This window comes from Hevea brasiliensis, chromosome 16, assembly GCF_030052815.1.
Source record: "Hevea brasiliensis isolate MT/VB/25A 57/8 chromosome 16, ASM3005281v1, whole genome shotgun sequence".
Lineage (NCBI taxonomy): Eukaryota > Viridiplantae > Streptophyta > Magnoliopsida > Malpighiales > Euphorbiaceae > Hevea > Hevea brasiliensis.
In genome coordinates this window covers 45,968,714-45,989,638 of record NC_079508.1, presented here as the reverse complement: position 1 = coordinate 45,989,638, position 20,925 = coordinate 45,968,714, and the positions used below count along the sequence as shown (strand labels likewise).

Genomic DNA, 20,925 nt, shown 5'->3' with positions numbered 1-20,925 from the left:
TCTTCCATATATTTATTAAAATCAAATAACTTCTCCCACAATACTTTTATTTATAACGTCAGTCTCCTTAATTATGATCTCCACAAGAAAATCATCGAATAGAAACAACACTAAAATAAAAGTTACAGTGTACATAAGAATAATTTTTCTTTCGATTAAAAAATATTTTTGTAACTCAAATTAATTAAAAAAAATTCTTTAAATCATACAAGAATTTTGAGTTATATTCTAATAATGGAATTTTCAATTGAGAATAGCCAATTTTCATAATTTTTATTTTGTATAAAAATAAAAACTCTCATTACATGAGTATTAAATCTAACGATAATACATAAACACAATGGATTAATTCAGTTACAAGAAATTCAAAAACATCTATAAAAATTGAGAGATAAATTCTACTCGTTTCAATAGTTTAAAATGGTAAATAATTTGTAAAATATCTCAAGCACTAAACCATGCCATAGCCAAAAAAAAAAAAATAATAATAATAATGAAATATTCACAATGAAGAAACATTCAACAATAATGACTCTTATAAATAGGGATAAATATGGCTCTCAATTCTACAGAGACCATTGCCTTCAAACTTGACCTACCCATCAGGCCATCACTTTCACCAAAATGGTTGGAAAAAAAAACTCAAAGCTTCTCTTCTCATACCTCCCAATCCTTGTCTGTTTCTTCCTATGCAGCTGCTATTCTTCAAAGGTAGTACTGGAGGAAAATAATGGAGGAGTTGATGATAAGATCCAAGGGATGTTTGTGTTTGGAAGCTCTCTAGTTGACAATGGCAACAACAACTTCCTCCCAAACTCAATGGCTAAGGCCAATTATTTGCCTTATGGAATAGACTTCCCTTTTGGTCCTTCTGGTAGATTCACAAATGGGAAAAATGTGATTGATCTTCTTGGTGATCAGCTTCATCTTCCTTTAATCCCAGCTTTTGCTGACCCTTCAACCATAGGAATCAGAATTATCCATGGCGTCGACTATGCTTCTGGTGCTTCTGGGATTCTTGATGACACTGGCTTACTTGCAGTAAGTCATCATCTCCACTTTGTTTTCTTTTTCCTATTGCCATGGGAAACTTCTGATTATTTATCATGTTAAACATATATGGTGTTAAATTTTGATGAATATATGCAGGGAGGGGTGATCAACTTAAATCAGCAAATTAGGAACTTTGAGGAGATTACATTGCCAGGATTAGAAATTGAAATGGGTATGCAAAGTAGGAAATTACTAAAAAACTACTTGTTTGTGGTGGGAACTGGAGGGAATGATTACTCTTTCAACTACTTCCTGAGGCCATCCGATGCAAGTGTCAGCGTTGAAGCCTTCACTGCCAATCTCACTAACTCATTATCTAAGCAGCTTGAGGTGTGCTTTCAATTCCTCTCTCTGTCTCACCAAAATAATGAAATCTTTCATTATTAATATATTTTGCCAGAAATTTTTCCTTCATTAGATTAATGATAAAGCCATATAATAGGATAAACTATTTTTCATTGCTTAAATTAAACTATATTTAACTAGATGTGAATAGATATATATATTTTTTTGTTTTTAATGAATCAAGATCTCATTTGATTCAAATATGTATATTTATTAAGAAATTATTTGCTGAGAACTAGTATTTTAGGCGTGATCTTTCATCAATAAAGATGCACAGACTTTAATTGAGATGTCACTATAGATTGAGAGATTGAGATGGAGACACGAAAAAAAAAAGTCCGCCACACGAGTACAATTGCACTAAATTTAACTGAAAATAACAAATTACCTAGTTTCAAACAAATTGAAAAATATTTAATTTTAGTCAATTTAATGGTTTTTACAGAAGTTGTACAATTTAGGGGGTAGAAAATTTGTGTTGATGTCAGTCAATCCAATTGGGTGCTATCCCATGGTCAAGGCCATACAAAGGGCTAGTAATGGCAGCTGCAACCAAGATCTGAACAGGGCAGCCCGCCTCTTTAATGCTCATCTAAAGTCACTGGTGAATGACATCAAGCCAAAATTGCCTGGTTCTTACCTTGTCTTTGTCAACTCATACAAGATCATTGCAGACATTATTAAAAATCCTGTCTCCAAAGGTAAAATTGGATGGTTTAATTTAAGGATTTGATATTACAAGCAGATAGGAATTGTAGACTAATGGCTATTTTTTTTTGGATTTTTGTGTTTAACAGGATTTGAAGACACAAGCAATGCTTGTTGTGAAGTGGGATCAGAAGGTGGTACGTTGTGCAAAAGAGATGGTAAAATCTGTGAAGAAAGGAGTAGTCATGTGTTCTTTGATGGGTTGCACCCAACAGAAGCTGTGAATATTCTAATAGCAACTAAGGCTTTTAATTCTAGCGACAAAACTGAAGTTTATCCTATGAATATCAAACAACTAGCCATGTATTAGATTTATAAGTTACTCAATTTTCCTCATATTCGCTAGTCTAGCTTCAAAACTTGAGAACATTAAAGGTCTCCAATCTCCATATTTATATAATATATGCTTTGTTATAACGGTACTACTCTTGCCTAGCTAGCAACCTAAAATTTAAGCTTTGCAAATTGCAATGCTATCCACTTGTATCTTTCTTTTGTAATGATGATGAAGCTTCATCGATAGAATCAACTATGTTCACACTATTGGTGTTTTTGCTTGTCCCACTTACAGAGATCACAGATGCTTCATCCATGGCCTTTTGATGCTGGTGATCTCAGAATCTATATAATTCCCTCTAATATCTATACTACTTAGAATCTCCTGAATGCACGAAAAGCTAAACTGAATTGCCTTCATCACTTGTTCCATATTAACATCCCGATTATATTTGAGCCTTCTGTCAACAATTCTCTCTACATTATCCTTGTCACACTTTTCGTAAGCCCAAATTTACAATCTTTTCTGACTACTTCCTACTGAAACTTCAAAATTCCTTCTCCCACCCACTCACCAATTCAAGCAGAACCATTCCTTAGCTGTAAACATCTAATATTGATGTTACAGGAAGATTTGCGAGCCACTCTGGTCCCAAATATCCTGTTGTTCCTCTAACTCTCACCAAGGGTTTATGGGTTTTGCAAGGCCAAAATCAGATATCGTGGCATTGTAATTCTCATCCAAGAGAATATTTTCAGGCTTTATATCACAATGAATAATGCAATAACTACATTCCTCATAAAGATATGTAATTCCTCTTGCAGGTCCAAGGGCTACTTTTGAGGTTTGAACGTTACTTCCAATACCGCAATTTTCCAGGCTGCTCTTCTGTTTGAAAAGGAAATTACCCGAGGACCGTTACATCAAAACACATTAAAATTTATGAATTTTTCCACTATTGAAAGGAATAGCGCCAATTTGAGCGGCAATTTTGCAAATTCCTCCAATTGATGCATTCTTTCCCTTTGTTAAGCCTTTCCATCCATCTCCTTAGTGGCACCGTATATGCTATATATATAAACCCTTCCCATTGCCTATTTACACGCGTCGGAGGCAAGACGAAGTCGTTTCACTCAAATGCTTGCTTTGTTTTTTTCTTCTCCTTCTTTGACAATTTCTTCCTTTTTTTTCTTTTTTTTTTCCTATTTTCCTATGTCCTTTTTGCTTCCATTTCCCTTATTTGCACGCAAAAAGGACGATATTTTTTTTTGCTTTGTCTTTTTCATTCATTATAGGAGTTTTGCATGCCGTAGAGGACAAAGGACTATATTTTTCTTCTTGCTTTGTCCTTTTCACTCATCTTCCAAGTTTTGATGTTGCTGATTTTGAAGTTTCACACTTGTTCTAGCACACCACTGCACTAATTCAAATTTGTGATGGACATAACTTGAAGAGTAAACCATTTTTTGGTGTGATTCCTATTGATAAAATATACCTTAAGATGTCTTCTTCCTTCTCTAATTGTTTACTTTTCTAATATCCTTCATAAATTAGTATGTGTTGCGATCCATTGAAATTTCTTGTGGTATGGGCTTACAAAACAAAAAATAATGGGTTAGATGTCGATCGAGTTCTCACCGAGCCCTTCGACACTTAAGTTAGAGCTGATATGAGATAATTGTGTATCAAATTGATGAGAGAAAAGAGATGATCTACCCTCTTTATATAAAATATGAACAATGATTGATTATGGTAAGTTAACTATGTAATTATATAGATATTATTAACTAGCATAATTATAGGAATTTATTTCTATTTATAATACATAATTATAATTATTGCTATTTTTTACAGTCTTACCAATATAAAAATTGCTATTTTTTATTGATATTCTTTCCTTTTATTGAGTGATTCTTGTAGCATTTGAACTGATTGAATAAATTTTATGACCGAACCATTAAATATAATTAGGCCTGTGAACCATTCAAAAACCCGAATTACTAGATTGATTATATATATTTTGAAGAGCTATATCATTAGTCCCCCATTGAGTATGTATGTTTAGGTTTATTTAGATGTTGAAGCTTTGGTCATCGCTCTAAAAAATTTTTTGAGTGCATACTATGTTGGATTATTTATTTGTATCTGAATATGGATTAGCATTAATAAATTATTAGGCTCATTGACAGATTAAATAATGATATCAAATAATAAGTTTAGTAATTGGTAATATCTAAATGGATTGGATCATGTGATTGGACAGGCCTATAATGGATCAGGCTGTTCATTAGCCCATTAAGGAAGAGGCTCCAACTCTTAGTCCTATATATATATTTTGATAACCCCATTTAATATCAGATAGAATTCATATAAAATTTGAATACTGTAGATATTGAGAGTTGTGAACCTACTCTTTCGCTTCCGTTCTTGATTGTTCATAAAAAATCATGGATACAAGCATATTTCTAGGTACATATATTTTTTAATAATGTAATTTATAACGATTTAATTTATATATATTTATTTCTAACAGTTGGTATCAAAGCCTGGTTAGGGATTACATTTTTTTTTTTATTAATTTCGTGGTTGTATGTTTGAATATTAGTCTCGGTAAATAAATATTAAATTTAATTTCATGATACATATTGTTGTCTATAAATAAATAAATAAATATATATATATATATATATATATATATATATATATATATATATATATATATATATATATATATTGAATTTCAAAGTCCACATGGCTGTATGTTGGTTTTCGAAATAGTAGGTAATATATTCGTATAGTGATTATGATTAATTATGATTGAATTTCGTAGCCCATGTGAAACCTGCATACTATTACATGTAATTAATTTAATAAAAGTGAAGAGTATAAAATATTTACAATTCTATTTGGTTATGAGTTTATTAATTATGGTAATATTATATGTTTATTAATAATTGTTGGTTTTATTAAACTAATTATATTCAGGTATACTCAACTCAACTAAGTCTTTATCCAAAATATTTGGGGTCGGCTAAATTATATTCAGGCATATTAAGAATATATTCATGAGTAGTAACATTATTACTATGCTCATAATATAGTGTCCATAGAAATTCTGATTATGGTAAACGCTTTTATGATTATGAGCTCACCTATCGTGGGACTAGTCATAAAATTATTTTGTTAATATGTTTAAAAATTTATTCCATGGACTTCAAGAGTTATTTGGATTATATTAATAGTGGATATACCCATCGGTATAACACTATTAATATAATATATTATTATTGATTATAATATTATTTGTTAATTGTCTTTAATATTTTTTTAATACCCTATCGGTATAAAAGTGTTAAAGATGTTGGTTTATATATATATATATATATATATATATAATATGAATTTAATGAGTTTTCTTGATTTTATTGTAATCCGGGACCCTTAGGCGGGATTATAATAAATAACAATTTTGTTCATAATTACTTTCTTAGCTGAATCTGAAAGGAAACTTTAGTTTTGTGATTATGTTATATACATAATTCATATTTCCTCTATTATTTTATTCCAGCTGCCGTTTATATGTAATTATCTGCTGTGAAAACTCTGAATGGCTCTAATTTTGATGACTGGAAAGAGTCTCTGAGCATGTACCTAGCAATAGCCCAACTGGATTTAGCTTTAAGGGTTGATGCACCTGCTGAACTTACTGATGAATCCACTATTGCTGAAAAGACTTATCATGAAAAGTGACAAAATTCTAATAGGGTTTGCTTAATGGTGATGAAGTATACTATAAATAAGTCCATAAGACAAGGTATTCCTGATAAGGAGACTGCTGAAGAATTTCTACAGGCTGTTGCTGAAAAGTTTAAAAAGTTTGGCGAGGCTCAAAAGAGTCATTATCTTTCTTTGCTGGAGCACACCCAATATGATGGTGTCAGTGGTGTAAGGGAACACATCATGACACTTATAAGTTATTTCAACAAACTCAAGTCTTTTGATCTTGATTTGGGAGAAAGTTTTTGTAACTCCCTCACTTTAGGTAGTCCGTACATTCCACTGTTCCAATCACTAATGTTTGTTCGGACAGCCGAGATGTCTGAAACTACACTTAAACTAGAGTGAGGAGTCATAAGAAGGGTAAGTAAAGATCGAGAAAAATTAAAGAAAAATAAAAGAAGTGAAGTGAAACTCGGTTAAATGAGCCGGGGCTACGGCGATGGGTGACCATACTAGGAAGCGATTGTAAAGACAGTTGCTAACCCTAGACCTGTGGGGAAACTCTTTGAAATAAATAATGGGACTAAATTGAAGGATTTAGGAGGTCTAAATGTCAAAGAAAATTCAAGAAAATTAAGTTAATCTATACAGACAAATATAACCCGATAAGTCCAATGAAGGGCAATTTGGTCATTTCACCCTCAGTGATGAATTTTGGCCTGAATGTCAATTAAAATGAGAGAGATTGAAATACATAAAATGAATTAAAATCATGAAATATGCAATAGAAAATGGGAAAAAGAGAAAAGAAAAGGAAAAGAAAGAATTAAAAATATAAACACTAATTATGACATCATTAAAAATTTATACCCAATAGGAATTAGACAACCACATATATCCACTTAATTAGTAAAAAAAGGCTCATCTTCTTCATTTTCTTCTTCATGGATGATTCGCCTTGCTAGAAAGTTCTCTCCATTTTTTAAGCTTCAAGCTTGAAATTCCTCCTTTCTTCACACGAAAACCTTTAAGTGTCTTCACAAAAATTTATCCCCACACCTTGGAGAATCTAGTGGCAGCTAAGAAGTGAAGAAAAATTTAAGTTTAGGTAAGGTCAAGTTGAGCTCCAAAGAGGCTAGTGCACTATATGAGTTTCTTCCTCATTTTATGGTTGTTAATATTCAAAACTAAGTCCAAATTTGCATGAAATTAAAAAGATTATCTTGAGTATATGGAACCCTAGAATTCTATAGCCATGAATTGAGTTGCAGTTTGATGATTTTGATGAAATTAATTGAGTCTATTAGTGTTCTTAATGAATATATATGATGATTAAGTTGATTGACATGTGTTTGCATGAAATTATAAACTTTGAGTTAGGGTTTTGATCTAACTTTGGGACTTTTATGTTATGGCTTGAAATTGGCTTTGTTGAGATGATTTATTGACCATTAGAAGTGCTATGTATATTAAATGAAGTTTGGGAGTTAGAGGAATTGAATTTGGGAGTGTTGATTTTCATGTAGGATTTTTGGACTTATGAGTCCAGCGTGATTTTTGAGCCATAACTAGAGTTGTGTTGCTCCAATTGGTGTGAGGCCAATTGGAGATAAAACTAGGGTCATAATGCCCCATTTGTTATGGAGAGACCATGCCCAAAACTTATCCCTAACCTGGCCTAAAATTGGCTTGAATCCGGGTAATCAAAATCTGGACCTAGAAAAATGACCATATGAAAAGTAATTGTTCAATTGGCCATAACTCTCTCTAGGAAGGTCAGAATGACCTGATTTTCATACCATTGGAAATGTTAGACATAGGAGCACAACTTTCATGGAGAACACAAAACTCAGATCTGCCTCTAACTAAATCAAGTTGCTAGTACCATTTAGGTCAACAAAATTATCTAGAACCAAACTGCCCAGAATTTTTGGAATTAGGCTCACTCGACCAGTTTTGGCAAAAATGCCATAACTTAGTCCACAAAATTGAAAATGTAATGAAACCAATGCCAAAATTTCCATAAGACATAAATATACAATATTGATGTCTTGACCAAAACTCAGAAATCAAGGAAACTAGGTCAATTGACTAGGTTAAGTTAGCATGTAAATTCTAGAAATTGCCTAAGTGACTACTTAACCCCAGAATAGTATTTATAACATATCTCCCACTAGAAAACTCTAATTGGGATGAACAAAATTATTCTAGAAACCTAAGAAATAGGGTTCCAATTTTGATTTAGAAACTTGACTCAAATTTTGAGTGCAAGAACCCTAAAATGGGAGTTAAAGTTATTGACCTAAACCTGAAACCCTGAAGACACAGGGCACATGAGTCCATACCAGTTATTGGACTATAACTCATCCTATATAACTTTAAAAAAATTGTAATTATAAAATTTGAGTAATCCTAAGACATAGGGTAATAATTTCTATGAAGAACATTAGGCCTAAAAGTGGTTGTAACATGTCCAATTAATTAGACAAAGATGGACTCTAGAATCTGCCTGAATCTGGACCCAGAAAGAGACCATGGACCAACTATGGTTATTTGACCATAACTTGAGTTCTAAAACTTTAAATGACATGATTCAAAAAGAAAAACAAAGACAAGACATATTTGAACAACTTCCATGAAGGAAGTGTGGCCAAACAGTGACCCCATCTTAACCAATTTGCTGGATGAATTTAGGACACCAAATCTGGATCTTGAGAAAGGTTCATAAAATGACTTAGCATATGACATGGAATGAACTAAAATAATTTGTTAAACATATGAATAACATGAATAGGCATGTAGTGGCATGAAAATGCTATGGAAACACAATTGGGAAAAACAGTTCTTCTAACACCTGTAAATACACTTCCAATAAATTTATTTCAACCCCAAACTCCAATATAATCTCATTTCAACACAATTTAACACAATCTCAAGACAGTTTAGTAAAACTCATCCTCATTTCATTTAACTTAATTTATATAAACAAGTCTCCATTTACAAAAAAGAAAATAAAAAATAATATTATTACAGACTTTAATGTATAACTGTTCAATTAACTACATAGATGCATATGAACAAAATAATATTTACATCAACTAATTTACAAGGGTATAAAGCAATACCAGTACAAAAATCATCAAAGTAGCTCCCCTGACAACTTAGCAGCTCACTCTGTTGCCTTATCTTTTCCCTTATCTGGGATAGTAAATAAAAACTATCGCTGAGTAATGATTGCTCAATGGTGCATAATAAAAATTTAAAGATATTGAATATCAAAACATACATCCATAAACACAAATTTAAACCATTGCACAAGATCATTTATAAAGTTCAAGTCAACTTTTGTAATACCATTTTGTCAAAATAATTTATAAATCACAGTGTTGCCAATCCATAAGCAACTAAGATCATGACACAAAATTTCCGATCAATGCCGTGTTGTACACCATGATAAAGCAATCTCAACCCCACTAATCAAAATCAATGAGGGAGGTGGCTAGCCAGCTATATGAGTACTCATCCGATCTCAACCTCAACTGGCAAGCTAGAGAGGGAGGAATATAATCGATCTCAACCCTGTAAACAGAGGAGGAATACAGTGATACTGTCATGCTAAGTGTGAATCCAAAATCAATTTAAAATCAAGTTATTCAAACATTTTATTCAAACATTAAGTAAATTTCCATTTCAAATTTTAATTCACAAAGTGGGCAATATAGCATTTCTCAAGTCATTATTCAGCATAAATTATGTCAAAATATATTCGAATAAATTTTCTCATAGCAAATCAAAATTGAAAATGTATTGTGCACAAACCTCGTATGAGTCGCCTCTTAGCCTTGACTCACGCTTCTTCTATCTTCCTTCTCAATCTCTTTTTTTATTGAAACACACAATTTATAGTATTTCAGTATCATATCTCATAATTTATCCAACAATTAATTTCATACATACTCGATTGTACCTTTAAATTTGCTTAAAATGGAATTCTTTGTATTTGGCATTCTGTGGTTACTATTCATTTGACCATTTGGTCAAAATATTGACTTTTTCATACTAAATAGATTTGTTAGTCCTACATGCACTCACATACCACATTTTTAGTGTTAAATTTGTTGGCATTGATTGCCAATTGAATTTCTAATTTTCCTAAGAGAAACTTCAAAATTCAGCTTTAGGTCACTTGCTTGTACTGTTCCATTGGTCTTTCTACAGTGGGAATTTGGCCAACTTTCCTTCATCAAAGTTGTTCCTTAATGTCTTAGCTTTAATTTCCTTTTTGAATCACTCAATTTGGAGTTTTTTTTAACTCAAGTTATGCCTATTTTTCTAGGGCTGGCCGGATTGGTTACAACCTAGAAATTCTGGGCAATTATTGATTCTGGCAGTTTTGAGCAGCCAACTTTGGTTGACAAATTGACTTGGTTATGGGCAGAATTTGGATTTTTGTTCTTCATGAAAGTTGTAGTACTATGTCAGAGATTTCCAATGGTGTAAAAATCAGGTCATTTGGTGTAACACCCCTATGTTCGGTAGTGCGTTCTACTGTTCTAGTGACCAGTGTTGTCCGGACAGCTAGGATGCCTAGAACTACACTTTGATATGAGGGAGGAGACATAAAATAATGAAATACAAGAAAAACAAAGGAAAAATAATAGCAAAGAAAGGTAACCAAGTTAAGCGAGCCAAAAACCCTAGCGATGGGTGACCGCACCGGGAAGTCACGGCGTGGACCGTTGACTAGCCCTGGACTGCAGGGAACCCTGGAAAATATTTTTAGGACTTAAAGAGACCCCTATTGAAGTATAAATATCATTAGAAATATCAAAGAAAAATTAATTAATTAGTACAAAGAAAAGTGAGAAATCGAAAAACGGACAAAACTCGGTGTTGCCGAAAAATCGGGAATGTAACCCAAACAGGGGTATTGTGGTCATTTGACATCCTGAATTATCTTTTGACCTAAATGTCCATTAAAAATAAATAATATTACACTTGGAAAATATAATGAAAAATTAAATTGGTGGTACATAAAGTAAATAGCAAAAATTATGGGTTTAATGTGGGATAAATGAAAGTTAAACATATAATATGATTTAATTTGTGTAAGTGGACCACTATGGAATAAACTAAACACTAAATGGGTAGGTGTAAACCCATTACACAATCTGAAACTTCATCTTCTCTAATTCCTTCATCCATGCCGAAATAGAAAACTTGAGAACCACCATAGCCGTTTTGCTTCAAGCTTCATCCTCTCCTCCATTTCACCTCTAAACATCTAGGTTTCTTCATTAAAGATTATCCCCACATCACAAGGAAGAGTTTGATAGCAAAATCAAGGAAGTTTAGTGAAGATTTAATAAGTCCCAACCATAGGTAAGTTTGTGTTTTTGAATATTGCTTTGTTAAAGTTTGTAAGCATGTATGGGTGTTTGATTTGTGAAGAAAATTTTAAAGTTTTGAGGAGTTATTGATATATCCAGTTTGGACAGCCATGGAGTTGTATATTTAATGAAATATTCATACATATATTTGATGGGAATTTATGTTGAGTAGGGTGATTTAATGTCCTAGTAAGTTATTTCCATGTATATGTGGTGATTGTGTATTTGAAATTGAAGTTGACGAATTATGGGAAACTTTGGCAATGGGGAGCATTTCGGCAGCCTTGAGACTCCTTGATGAATTTTTGAATTCATGAAGATATTGGATGAATTGTGATATTGAGGATTGATGAATATGTATGTAAATTGGTTGTGGAAATTGTATGTAATAATTAGGAGTGGTTATGTGTATATATATTGTTTTATTTGGACTTTGTGAATTAGAGTTTCATTTGGTGTATTGAGGATATTTGTATTCTGCCCAAAGTGACTTTAATATGAAGTGATAAATGGTTTTGGTAATGTACCAAATCAGAATTGGTAAGAGAAGTGGATTTATAGCAAGTAAATGTGCAATTGATAGATGTTAAGCAATGTATTTAAGGGCAGTATGCATCTTAGCCTATAACTCTAAATGTGTAACTCCAATTGGTATGAGACCAATTGGAGGTGAAACTAGGCACAAAATGTGCCAACTTTCATGAAGGAAGCATACCAAAATTCTGCTTGCAAGGTAGCTTGAAAAATGACCAAATCCGGATTAAGTGCAAGTGAGGCCTGAAAACTGACCATTTGGGCAGTAGTTAGTATTTAGGCCATAACTCACTCAAACCATGTCCAATTAACCTGAAATTTTAACCATGAATAGTTAAGACCCATATCTACAAGTATTATGAAGAAACCAAAGCCCAGAAATGACCATAAGCAGGTCAAACAGCTTGCACAAGTTCGGGTCCAAAAACTGGCCGAATCAAAGTTGACCAAAATTGACCTAAAATGACCAAATTTGATGCCATTTGACCAGCAATAGTAAAATGGCCATAACTTGGTCTACATAACTCAGAATGACCTAAAATTTTGCCCCGCGTTCCATAAGACATAGATCTACAAGTTTGTAGTTTTGATCGAAACCCGAAAACCGAGGAAACTAGGTCGTCCGGCTAGGTCAAACTAGTATCCCGGAATCCAGCAAGTTGCAATAAAATGCATTAAACAAGGAAATGAAATTGGTAACATGTACTAACCCTAAAAGACTATCGAATGTGACATATTAGTAACACTAAAACCTAATTTACCTAGAACGCATCGAGGGTCGATATATTAGGTTGATTAAGCAAATAATAGCTTTCAGTGAATTACTTATCAATCATTATCGATAGAGACAGTTTAATTTAGTACTGAAACACTTCAAATTGTATTTCTCAGTTAGTAAAGACTCAGGGAAAGGGAAGGAAACACCGAGTCCAGACCAGGAGACAATTATCAGAGGTTTGTGCACAACAACTATTTCTTTTGAATTTTTCAATTGAAATGAATTATGACTATTTGTACATTATTGTTTTAAATTGTGGAAATGCGTTTGAATGGATATTTATTGCTTGAAAAGCATTGTAAATGGTTTGAAACTGTGTAAAATTGTTTGAATGATATTGATGGATACTTATTGATTGAAAAGCATTGGAAATGGTTTGAAACCACTGCTATCATGTATATTGATTGTATTCCTCACTAGCTTGTCTAGTGGGACGAATTGAATTCCCTCTCTGGCTGAAGTGTTGAGGTGTGTGCCTGTTGAGGACGAATTGGATGAGTACTCATATTTTTGCTAGCTAGCTATGTTATTCCTCATTAGTCATCGACTTTTGGGATGAATTGAATACCTCATTAGCCATCGGCTTTTGGGACGAATTGAACTTTGGAACATGATTAAGCTGTGTGTGATTTATTGATTTGTATTATGAGATTGTGAAATGGAGTTAAATCCTTATTGACATTCACTGTCTTTTGAAGCTAACTATGTTTTGATCTCTAAGATTTATTGTGATATTGTGTTAAATTCCTTCTGACACTCATTATCTTGAATTTAACTATGATTTTATATATCCATCATTTAAATGATTTATGAATTGTGATTTAAAGTTGTATTTGGTAAATGTTGTGCACCACTGAGACATTGTCTCAGCGATAGCTTTTTTATTGCTGTCACAGGTAGACAGACAGACAGGGCAGCAGACTAGGCTGCTAGTACACCCAGCGAGAGATTTTTCGGGTATAACGAGTATACCACATTTTGCATTTTGTACTGTAATGTATGACCACTGTATGTATATATTATTTTTGGTTTTGAGCAGTTGTAAATTAAAATTGTACATTGAAGTTGTAAAGTAAATTATGAGTTATTTTGAATTGTAAAAAAAAAAAAAATTGTATTATATTTCTTGTATCTCAGTCTTTAAAAAATTACTGTGCATTTGAGTTGAGAAATATATTGTGTTGAGAAATATGTTGGAGTTGAGATTTGGAAATATATTGAAGTGCTTCTTACAGGTTTTCTGAAGAACTGTTTTATCCAAAATACAGATGGCACTCTGCCAAAATTTTTACAGAAAATTTCTAATGGTCCAAATGAGTTAGCTGTTTCACTTCAGTTCACAAAAGTTTTTAACACCTGTAAATAGTGCTCACCACTGTAAAAGAAGCAAGAAAAGTTTTTAAAATCCCTTGTAGTGTATTTAATGGGTTATCAGTAGACGGAGTTGGTAATTCATTAGGTATACTACGGGATCATGTTATGCCTTACAGAGGGGTAGGGCGTGATATGTTTTAGTGGTATCAGAGCTAGTTTTTAAATTCTGTTTTCACCTATTGCTTGAATATTCTTTCTTCATAGTACAACTACTTAATATCATTGTTTGATACATACAGTACATTACATTATAAATATGCACTAACGGGAGGAAATCTCCTTATGTTATTTGTTCAGGAGATCTAGAATCCTCGCATTGACTATGGAAGAGGGTGATCGTTCAGTCGATCAATCTATAGAGGCTGAGGTGCAAGGGGATGCTCCAGGCCTACATAATGTCAGTGGTTCAGCAGCACCAGCCCCTGCAGTATCACAGTTTCCTACTCAGTTCGCTCAGCAGATGGATGCAATGTTCCAACAAATGGCTGGTAATGTGCCTACTCAAGTCCCAATACAAACACCAGTGGTATAACCACAATCTCCTACTAGGCAGTATGACAAATTGATGAAGTATGGGGCTACAGAGTTTAAGAGGACAGTAGATCCTCTAGAAGCTGAACAATGGTTAGAGAGGATGAATAGGGTATTCAAGAAATTGCATTGCACGGAGGAGCTCAGATTTGAATACTCGATCTTTGCTCTGTGGGGATGCTTATGACTGGTGGAAAACCATTCCCCACAGTCTGGTAGAACCTGCAGTGTTAACATGGAATGACTTTCTCAGGGAATTCAGGCAAAAATATGTCCCTGATGCTTATGTAGACCAGAAGCTACAAGAGTTCCTAAGTCTGAAACAGGGGAGTAGATCAGTGGCTGAGTATGAAAGAGAATTTTCCCGCCTAAGCCATTATGTAGTAAGTTTACTTGCTATCAGCAGGGAGAGATGCAAGAGGTTTGAAACTGGCTTGAAGCCCAGTATCAGATTACAAGTAGTCGGATTCAAACACACTAACTTCTTTGAACTTGTTTCTCAAGCCCTAGAGTTGGAAAGAATTGAGTTTGAAGCTGCTCCTGAGAAAAAGAAATCAGAGAAGACAGAGAAAGAGGGAAAATCTGTAGAACAGAGTTCTAGTGGTCCTACTGGAAAGAGGAAGAATCATGGGGGGACATGGCAGAGGTGGCAAGAAATCTGGTAGGGGAAGATATTCGTGATGAAGCCTCCCTATCCTGGGTCACAGAGTACTGCAGGTTCCTACCCTCCCCGCCAATGTGAAACATGTGGAAGAAATCATGGTGGGATCTGCTACAAGGCTATTGGAGCCTGTTATAACTGTGGAGGCGCAGGACACTTTGCCAAGGACTGCACCAGTAGTCGCAGAGTTGGACCACCTCCTACTACTGCAGAAGGGTCAGTTCAGAGCCCTGTCATTAGAAGTTCACAACCACCCAGCAGAGGTAGAGGCAGGGGTACAGGTAGCCCAGCAGGCAGCCAAGGTACAATGAAACATTCAGAGCAAGATAGTGCTCCAGTCAGAATCTATGCAATGAGATAGAGGGAAGAGGCAGAGACATCTGATGTTGTGGCTGGTACCTTCTCAACTTTTAATCAAGATGTATTTGTGTTATTTGACTCGGGTTCTACCCATTCTTATGTGAGTGCTAGCATCATTGATTGCATTGCTGTTCCATGTATACAAATGGACTTTGAGGTGCTAGTGACAAGTCCACTAGGACAGGAGGTCAGGGTTAATAGAATGTATAGAGATTATTCTTTGGTGATCCAAGGACACACTTTTCTGTCTGATTTCATTGAAATGCCCTTTAGAGATTATGATATCATCTTGGGCATGGATTGGTTAGCTAGGCATCATGCCATGATTGATCAGAGGTCAAGAGTCACTTTTGGTCTCCTCGATCAGTGATGTGGTAATATATGGGGAGAGGCAGTTATTGCCATCAAACATCATTTCAGCTACACTAGCCAGAAAAATGATCAGAAAGGGGTGTGAAGCATACTTGGCACATGTGGTAGACACCTAAGTGGGGAGTCTAGCATTGAAGGACATCCCTACAGTACATGACTTTCCAGATGTGTTTCCTGATGAATTGTCAGGATTACCTCCGGAAAGAGAAGTGCAGTTTGAAATTAATGTTATGCCTGGTGTGGAACCAATCTCCATAACGCCATATAGAATGGCACCAGCAGAGTTAAAGGAGTTGAAGATACAATTGCAAGAACTACTTGAAAAGGGCTTCATTTGCCCTAGTGTGTCACCTTGGGGAGCACCAGTGTTGTTTGTTAAGAAGAAGGATGGTACTCTCCGCTTATGTATAGATTACCGGCAGTTGAATAAGGTGACAATAAAGAACAGATATCCATTGCCACACATTGATGATCTGTTCGACCAGTTGAAGGGTGCAGCGGTATTCTCCAAAATTGATTTGCGATCGGGTTATTATCAGTTGAAGGTGCAAGAGCAGAGTATTCCAAAAACTACTTTCAGAACTCGGTATGGCCACTATGAGTTTCTAGTAATGCCATTCGGGTTAACAAATGCTCCAGCTGCTTTTATGGATCTGATGAACACTATCTTCAGACCATATCTCGACCAATTTGTGGTGGTGTTTATTGATGACATTTTGATATACTCGAGGAATGCAGAGGAGCATGACAAACATCTGCGGATTGTACTGCAGACTTTAAGGGAGAAACAGCTATACGCCAAATTGTCGAAGTGTGAATTTTGGCTGAAAGAAATCTCCTTTTTGGGACATGTTGTGTCAGCTGAAGGGATTAAGGTAGATTCCAGCAAGGTAGAAGATATCCTTAATTGGAAGCCACCCAGGAACATCACGGAAATTCGCAGTTTTCTGGGTTTAGCTGGATATTACCGTCGGTTTGTGAAAGGATTTTCTACGTTATCTTCTCCACTGACTAAGCTGCTTCGAAAAGATGTGAAATTTCAGTGGACTGATAAATGCCAGCAAAGTTTTGATGAGTTGAAGAGGTGTTTGACTGAAGCTACAATTCTCACTTTACCTACTCCGGGTAAAGAATACACAGTTTATAGTGATGCTTCTCACAATGGGTTAGGCTGTGTACTGATGCAAGATCGGAATGTCATTGCTTATGCATCACGCTAGCTGAAACCGCATGAGAGGAACTACCCAACACATGATCTGGAGCTAGCAGCTATTGTTTCTGCTCTGAAGATCTGGAGACACTATTTGTATGGGAAGAAATGCTACATTTACACAGATCACAAGAGCTTGAAGTACTTAGGCACCCAGAAGGAATTAAATTTGAGGCAGAGGAGATGGTTAGAACTCATCAAAGATTATGATTGCTTAATAGACTATCAGCCAGGGAAAGCAAATGTGGTGGCTGACGCCTTAAGTCGCAAGACTATGGTCAGAGTTTCTCCTTTGTCCATGGTATATGAATTGAAAGCACAGCATGCTAGTTTAGAGATTGATGATGAGGGACAGACAGTAGTTGCTTGGCATGTACAGCCAGTGTTGATTGATCAGATTAGAATGGCTGCTCAGAGTGATGAAAAATATCAGAAGCTACTGAAAGAAGTCCAGCAGGGCAAGAAACCTGAATTCTCCGTGAGAGATGATGGTTTATTGCTACATCAGGGCAGAATGTGCGTTCCTAGTGATGTGGAATTGAGACAGATCATTATGAAGGAAGCACATGAGTCTCCTTTTGCTATGCACCCTGGTGGAACTAAAATGTACAGAGGGCTGAAAGAGCATTACTGGTGGATGGATATGAAGAGGGATATAGCTGAGTTTGTTTCCAAATGCCTAACTTGTCGTAGTAAAGGCGTAACATCAAGTTCCATGGTTTGTTACATCCTTTATCGCATGCAGTGGAAATGGGAACGAATAACTATGGATTTTGTTACAGGACTTCCAAGGACACAGAGTAGTCATGATGCAGTATGGGTTATAGTTGACAGATTGACCAAGTATGCTCACTTTTTGCCAGTTCGAATGGACTATAGCCTGGAAAGATTGGCCAGATTATATATATATGAGATTGTAAAATTGCATGGAGTGCCAGTATCAATTGTGTCTGACAGAGATCCTAGATTCACTTCTAGATTCTGGGGTAGTCTTCAGAGAGCCCTAGGAACTAGATTGAACTTCAAAGACAAAGATTCCACCCACGCATGATGGCCACCCGAGAGGGTTATTCAGATATTGGAGGATATGCTACGGGCTTGCGTGATTGAATTTGAAGGTAGTTGGGATACACACTTGCCTTTGATTGAGTTTGCTTATAACAACAGCTATCAATCAAGCATTGGAATGCCTCCATATGAAGCTTTGTATGGCAGAAAGTGCAGAACTCCCTTATGTTGGGATGAAGTAGGTGAAAGGAAGATGATTGGGCGTAAATTGTTCACAGACAGAGGAAAAGATCGATTGATCGAGAGATAGACTCAAGGTCGCATCGGCCGTCGAAGTCCTATGTTGATCTGAAGAGAAGAGATATTGAATATGCAGTGGGTGATAAGGTATTCCTCAAAGTTTCTCCTTGGAAGAGAATTGTGAGATTTGGCAGAAAGGGGAAACTGAGTCCTCATTTCATCGGACCATATGAGGTTCTGGAAAGGGTGGGTCCTTTGGCATATCGGTTGGCATTACCTCCAGAGTTAGCAAGGATACACATTGTCTTCCATGTGTCCATGTTAAGGAGGTACAGATCTGACCCATCTCATGTACTATCGGTTGAAGAGATTGAGGTAAATCCAGACCTCTCATATGAGGAAGAACCCATAAAAATTCTGGCATATGAGGTGAAGCAGCTGAGGAATAAACAGATACACCTGGTTAAAGTGCTGTGGAACCATCATTCAGGCCAAGAAGCTACTTGGAAACGTGAAGAGGATATGAGGAGACAGCACCCATAGCTGTTCAGAGACTAATGCCAGGTAAAAAATTTCGAGACGAAATTTATTTAAGGGGGGGAGAATTGTAACACCCCTATGTTCGGTAGTGCGTTCTACTGTTCCGATGACCAGTGTTGTCCGGATAGCTAGGATGCCTAGAACTATACTTTGATATGAGGGAGGAGACATAAAATAATGAAATACAAGAAAAGAAAATACAGGAAAAACAAAGGAAAAATAATAGCAAAGAAAGGTAACCAAGTTAAGCGAGCCGAGAACCCTAGCGATGGGTGACCACGCCGGGAAGTCACGGCGTGGACCGTTGACTAGCCTTGGACTGCGGGGAACCCTGAAAAATATTTTTAGGACTTAAAGAGACCCCTATTGAAGTATAAATATCATTAGAAATATCAAAGAAAAATTAATTAATTAGTACAAAGAAAAGTAACAAATCGAAAAATGGACAAAATCCGGTGTTACCGAAAAATCGGGAATGTAACCCAAACAGGGGCATTGTGGTCATTTGATATCCCGAATTGTCTTTTGACCTAAATGTCCATTAAAAATAAATAATATTACACTTGGAAAATATAATGAAAAATTAAATTGGTAGTACATAAAGTAAATAGCAAAAATTATGGGTTTAATGTAGGATAAATGAAAGTTAAACATATAATATGATTTAATTTGTGTAAGTGGACCACTATGCAATAAACTAAACACTAAATGGGCAGGTGTAAACCCATTACACAATCTGCAACTTCATCTTCTCCAATTCCTTCATCCATGCCGAAATGGAAAACTTGAGAACCACCATAGCCGTTTTGCTTCAAGCTTCATCCTCTCCTCCATTTCACCTCTAAACATCTAGGTTTCTTCATTAAAGATTATCCCCACATCACAAGGAAGAGTTTGATAGCAAAATCAAGGAAGTTTAGTAAAGATTTAACAAGTCCCAACCATAGGTAAGTTTGTATTTTTGAATATTGCTTTGTTAAAGTTTGTAAGCATGTATGGGTGTTTGATTTGTGAAGAAAATTTTAAAGTTTTGAGGAGTTATTGATATATCCAGTTTGGACAGCCATGGAGTTGTATATTTAATGAAATATTCATATATATATTTGATGGGAATTTATGTTGAGTAGGGTGATTTAATGTCCTAGTAAGTTATTTCCATGTATATGTGGTGATTGTGCATTTGAAATTGAAGTTGACGAATTATGGGAAACTTTGGCAATGGGGAGCATTTCGGCAGCCTTGAGACTCCTTGATGAATGTTTGAATTCATGAAGATATTGGATGAATTGTGATATTGAGGATTGATGAATATGTATGTAAATTGATTGTGGAAATTGTATGTAATAATTAGGAGTGGTTATGTGTATATATATTATTTTATTTGGACTTTGTGAATTAGAGTTTCATTTGGTGTATTGAGGATATTTGTATTCTGCCCAAAGTGACTTTAATATGAAGTGATAAATGGTTTTGGTAATGTTTCAAATCAGAATTGGTAAGAGAAGTGGATTTATAGCAAGTAAATGTGCAATTGATAGATGTTAAGCAATGTATTTAAGGGCAGTATGCATCTTAGCCTATAACTCTAAATGTGTAACTCCAATTGGTATGAGACCAATTGGAGGTGAAACTAGGCACAAAATGTGCCAACTTTCATGAAGGAAGCATACCAAAATTCTGCTTGCAAGGTAGCTTGAAAAATGACCAAATCCGGATTAAGTGCAAGTGAGGCCTGAAAACTGACCATTTGGGCAGTAGTTAGTGTTTAGGCCATAACTCACTCAAAACAGGTCCAATTGACCTGAAATTTTAACCATGAATAGT

General features: G+C 35.2%; 1 protein-coding gene across 1 annotated transcript; it reads left to right on the top strand.

Annotated features, from left to right (window-relative positions):
- The first annotated feature begins 579 nt into the window (after positions 1-579).
- LOC110657674 (GDSL esterase/lipase At4g16230) lies at positions 580-2,649 on the top strand. Its single transcript, XM_021814991.2, has 4 exons — positions 580-1,041; positions 1,150-1,383; positions 1,844-2,099; positions 2,196-2,649. The coding sequence occupies exons 1-4, from the start codon at positions 625-627 to the stop codon at positions 2,414-2,416; spliced, it is 1,128 nt and encodes a 375-aa protein (XP_021670683.2). The 5' UTR covers positions 580-624; the 3' UTR covers positions 2,417-2,649.
- The last annotated feature ends 18,276 nt before the right edge of the window (positions 2,650-20,925 follow it).

What these genes read in the sequence shown, in the direction of transcription:
- LOC110657674 (XM_021814991.2), top strand. Translation starts at nt 625, where the DNA reads ATGGTTGGAAAAAAAAACTCAAAGCTTCTCTTCTCATACCTCCCAATC. An exon ending in ATGACACTGGCTTACTTGCA is followed by an intron (nt 1,042 to 1,149) that starts GTAAGTCATCAT and finishes GAATATATGCAG; the next exon opens with GGAGGGGTGATCAACTTAAA. An exon ending in TAAAAATCCTGTCTCCAAAG is followed by an intron (nt 2,100 to 2,195) that starts GTAAAATTGGAT and finishes TGTGTTTAACAG; the next exon opens with GATTTGAAGACACAAGCAAT.